The sequence below is a fragment of the Phalaenopsis equestris genome, unplaced genomic scaffold (assembly GCF_001263595.1).
Source record: "Phalaenopsis equestris unplaced genomic scaffold, ASM126359v1 Scaffold000994, whole genome shotgun sequence".
NCBI lineage: Eukaryota > Viridiplantae > Streptophyta > Magnoliopsida > Asparagales > Orchidaceae > Phalaenopsis > Phalaenopsis equestris.
Genome location: NW_018165433.1, coordinates 421,760 through 426,831, shown reverse-complemented (window position 1 = coordinate 426,831; position 5,072 = coordinate 421,760). Strand labels below are relative to the sequence as shown.

At 39.1% G+C, this 5,072-nt stretch overlaps 1 protein-coding gene across 1 annotated transcript in view; it reads left to right on the top strand.

Annotated features, from left to right (window-relative positions):
• The first annotated feature begins 915 nt into the window (after positions 1-915).
• LOC110032645 (mitotic checkpoint serine/threonine-protein kinase BUB1) overlaps positions 916-5,072 on the top strand; it is a 54,560-nt gene continuing 50,403 nt past the window's right edge. Inside the window, exons 1-6 of the mRNA XM_020736338.1 lie at positions 916-997; positions 1,946-2,088; positions 2,245-2,404; positions 2,467-2,669; positions 2,757-2,914; positions 3,002-3,095. Coding sequence (XP_020591997.1) covers positions 916-997; positions 1,946-2,088; positions 2,245-2,404; positions 2,467-2,669; positions 2,757-2,914; positions 3,002-3,095 — 840 coding nt within the window. The remainder of the gene's footprint in view (positions 998-1,945; positions 2,089-2,244; positions 2,405-2,466; positions 2,670-2,756; positions 2,915-3,001; positions 3,096-5,072) is intronic.

Genomic DNA, 5,072 nt, shown 5'->3' with positions numbered 1-5,072 from the left:
AACACAAAAATGCAAAAATACTAGCATAATAAAACCATGATAACACCAAAATAACACAACTTACACCGAACATAACACTCTGTTAAAAACACTAATTAGATACAATAATAAATAACACCATGATACGTAATACAACCATAATACTACAGTAATAATACCATAATAACACAAACACTCTTGAAAGCCTAAAATGCATAAATACTACCATAATACAACCATAATAACATCAGAATAAACTCATGATAAAACCTAAATAAGACCCAATGATATCAGAAAAAACAATATCAACCACAATAATACCAGAAGAATAATACCATTACGACAACTTAAACACAATGATAACACCTACAAATTAACTTAGCAATCAAATAATAAAGTAATCACATAATCCGAGCCCAACAATACTATCATTTGGAAGCCATTAATAGCAGCACCCAGAACAAAGAAAGAACTCTGCCTGAGGAATGCTTCCAGACGCAACTACTAATCAAGCTAATTGTCGTCATTCTCACAATTGTTTTGAGATTTTATCAACATTTCTTGGTCGACAGAGAAATCCATTTAATGCGGTGTCCGCACATAATAAGAACTCTGTCCTACCACTCGAATACGAACAAAAAAGAAAATAAAAAAAATCTACATCCATAAACCGGAAAAGGCACCAATAATCTTTGGCGGGATCAAAAATGTCGAAATTCTGGATTTGGCAGGATCCTATAGATCCAAATATACGTTTTTTTCCGGTTATTGGGCGGGTTTCGGGTCGGGTCATGCATTCTGCTTATTTCTCTTCACTGAGGGCCCACCATTACACGTGTTACTTTTTTAATTCGATATCGCATGTAGAGCATATGCGGTCGTCGGACAGAATAATTTTCCGAGACTACGAGTCCGTTTGGCGTAGCTTTCTGCGCGATGGCAGGAGGCCGCGATAGGGTCGTTTGGCTCGGCGTTTTGCTCGCGGGGGCAGCGAATCTGAGCAAAACGCGGGCCGCAGGTGAGATCCCGCGGTCCGCGTTACCGCTCGATTATTTACTTTTATGCCCTTCGACTTCGACTAGGAAGGCCACAACTGGATCGCACATGAGTTGATTTCAAAACTCCCATTGTTCTCCTTTTTCTCCTTTTTGCTCTGCTCCTACTTGAAACCATTGAGGAAGAAGCCCTAAGCAAGCAGAGGTTCTTTTTGAATGGAAAAGGGGGAAGTGAAGGAAATACATAGACTCTCCTGGGAAGGTTGAGAAAGAATACAGAAGAGAAGCTCTGGAAGAGAGAGCAAACACAGACATGAGTGATAAGGCTAGGCAGAAGGATGAGATAAGGCTCCTATTGGCCTCACAAGTTTCCACCTCCTTGCCCTTCTCGCGGCTTGAAGATAAAGTCGGGTACAGGTAGTGAGCTGAGGTTAAGGAGAAGGAGAAATTATTGCATTGTTCGATCTACACCTTATATTATGCAATTAAATTTTTTTAAAATATATATATTAAAATGGGCCCACCGAAATATATTCTCACCGTGATCTATGGTGTAGATCAGATACCGCATGCATCTCTGCATGCGGTGTCCATATGCAATAAATTTTCACGGAGAAGGGCTTTTTATTAAAACCCCGAGACCACGGGCTTGGAGTTTAGCGCCCGAAGGAAATAATTTAGGGGCATTTACATACAAGCCACTCAATTCTTACTTATTTATACGTGTGATCTAAACTTTATTTGTTTACATTTGATACCGCCTAAATCTTTCTTATCACATCAAAAACATCCCCATTTTTAGTTTTAAAAATTCAAATGCAGCTTTACTAAACATGTGTGATCTAAATTTTATCTGTTTTTAATTTATACTTCTAAAATATCAAATATATGATTGTCACAGCTCTGTTTTAAACAACTTGACTAAATATGAGTAGAATGTTCATTTTTCTATAAACAGCTGTCCCACACAGTTGTTTTCACACAGCTGCAACAAACAGACAACCAGCTTCCCTGCAACAACTTCCCTGCAGCAGCTTCTTGGAAGAGCGCAGCTACAACTAAAAAGCTAAGAAGCTGCAGCTGTCCCCAAACAGACCCTACAAAGCCAAACAAGGTATAAGAGAATCTCTGGAATCTAAGAGCCTTATTTTTAAATGTGAAATACAATAATTCATATATAGTTTATGAGATGAGAGTGTTAAGACTGAATATATATAAGTTTGACTATAAGTTCTGTAAATACATAAATAATCGTGTCGTAGCCTTACAGGCCTTTAAAATTCTTGTTGGCTTTACTCGCATTCCCGACTTATCAACAGAATTCGAATACGAAACTTTCCCTCGCGACTGTTTTTTCTCTCTATACCCTTCTCATCTTCTTCCGGCGGCCAATCTCCGCCATGGTCGAGTTCCCCCGCCGCTTGGAGCAGGCATCCGTCGGCAGTCTATTTCGCTACTCACCCACACGGAATGCTCAATCGCTAAACCCGAGCTCTCATATCTCACCTCGCTCCTTGGCCGACCCCCTCCTTTCCCTGGCTCACTTCCATCCGCCGGGCCTTGGCTGAGTACAGAAGGAACCCTGAGGAGTGTGGGGATAGTCTCAGGATCTTACTTGAGAACTGTATCTCATGCTTCTCCGACGATGAGCACTACCGGAACGACGCCAGATTTGTCAAGATCTGCATCCTTTATGTAATGTACCTTCACGTTTTGTTATAGAAACCCTTTGAGGGCCATTTTTCTTGAATCAGTTCAACTGATGTTCTTATTGTGGAAAAGGGGGACGTGATTCAAGACTTTAAGAGGATTTTTGAGATGATGGAGGAGAAGGGGATCTGCCAGGGGCTATCGATTCTGTTCGAGGCGTATGCAGCTTTTCTTATAGCGAAAGGAGATTTGCTGGAAGCAAACAAAGTCTACAGACTCGGAATTTCGAGGTTTCTGTTCGTGTTTGGGATTTTTTTTTCTTCCTATATTCAGTGGTGCATATTTTAAATATAAGTTTATTTGCGCTTGGCTAATAGAAATGCACAGCCTGTAGAGAGGTTGAAGAGGATGCATGCCTTATTCCTGAAACATGTGGAGGAAATTATTCGGAATGCTGCTCCTGAACCCCAGGTGTGTTTCTTTCAAGTGTTCGAAGCGTTTAGGTTCCTTGGAGGGATCTTAACAAGTTTTTTATTTTTATTTTTATTTTTATTTATTTATTTATTTCACGCATACTATTAATTTGTTATTCAAATTTTCAATTATGAATGGTCAAGTTATGAGGTGACCAACTCTGAGAAGCTGAAATATTTTCCAATGAGGACTATCAATTTGTAACTAAAGCACAGTACTACACACACATACACACACAAACATGTTGTATAGCCAAAAAACCCCTGGATCGAGTTTGAGATGCGAGACTAGATGACTTTGTGACCCAAATGGACAATTTTGCTAGATCAATTCGATCAAGTAACTCAAATTGGAACCGCCGGCTATAGAATCTTTCTTTATATATTTGTTATTGCAACTTGCATTGCTTTTGCTGAAAATGTCCTGTTATCTTTGTCCTTGCCATTTTAATTAGTTGTCGGCTTATAAGGTGAACTCAAGATTTTTCATTAAGCTAAACGACCAATAAATATTATTGTTTGTTCGACTATCTAATCACTAGATGTCTTGTCATAGCTTGAACTCTCATCCATTGAGATATTGCCCGTTTTAGCTTAACGGTCTCACAACTTTGCCCCATTGTTGTAACTTCCTAGGAGGTCACCAATCTCAGACATGCTCTCAAAAGGCGCCTCTATGTTTGAGAGTGCAGCTTCAATCTATTTTGGGGGTTTCACAAACTCCCACACTTAGGGTCTGTTTGACGCAGCTGTTGATTATTTATAATCTGCTGATAAGCAGATTATTCTGATAATCTGATAATCTGCAGATTATCTGAATAATTTGTCTTGCTGTTTGAGGCAGCTTATTCAAGATAGCTTATTGGTGGTTAAATGACATTCATGCCCCTATGTGATAAAACTGTTTGAGGTAGCTTATTAATAATAGCTTATTGGTAGTACTGAAGCATATAGTGCAGAAACATGAAATCATCACAGATCAGTACTAAAAGATGTCATACATTTCTCACACTCTCATGAGTACCTGGAGAACTAAAAAAGTACAAATACAAGTACAAGTACAGTCAGAAATATTAAAATGTTTAATTTCAGACTCTGGCTACGTCTGTCCTCATCTGCTCTGTCAAAGTCAGAAAACACCGGATTCCCATGACTGCTGGCCGTGTCATATGAGAGTCATATGAGAGACTGTCAGCCCACCGGAAGAAGCAGCAACGAGCAGAAACACCCTTGGCACAACCGTAGAACTGCCTCCCAAAGCTATGAGACTGACGCGATGTGAGCAACGGAGCCGGTAGAGCACAATAACACAAAAAATCTCTGTCTGTAACTGATATCTTAGAATTCATGTTTCTATAACTATGAAAAAAAAAGATTGTTAGTACTTATCCAAATAAAAGTAAAATTGACATTTAAAATTAATTTACGAACAGAGAAAAGACTTGTTGGACTAACTGTCATATATAACATCTGCTATAGACTCCCTCAGAGCAGCCATCTCAACTGCACCCTCACCGTCTTGAGTTTTATATTCAATCGAGTTCATCTCATTATCAGTTAGAGATCCCGACGGTTCTAGAGTGTCAATAATTTGATCATCATCAACCATATTGAAGTCCGTATCTGAATGAGAGGGGTGACGTCGGATGAAGTTGTGAAGTGTCATAGTGGTGTTGACCTCACTTTTGGTTGAGGTCTAGAAATTTCTTTAGTAGCCTAGGTCTAACCATAGGACTTTCCTATTGACTAGTCTTAGAAAACTAGAAAATGTACCATCACCATTAGAAATTCAAAACTCTTCTCTTTACTCAACTTAAAATTCCACATATTGACCTTAACCTCTAGCATTTAGTAGGTAAGATCATTATGGGGGAAGCTCAAGAAGAGTTCCTATAGGGCTATTTGGCCTTATGATTGACCCTGGGTGTTGACTTGGAACTAGGGTACATTATATCTTCACAATACATTGGTTTAT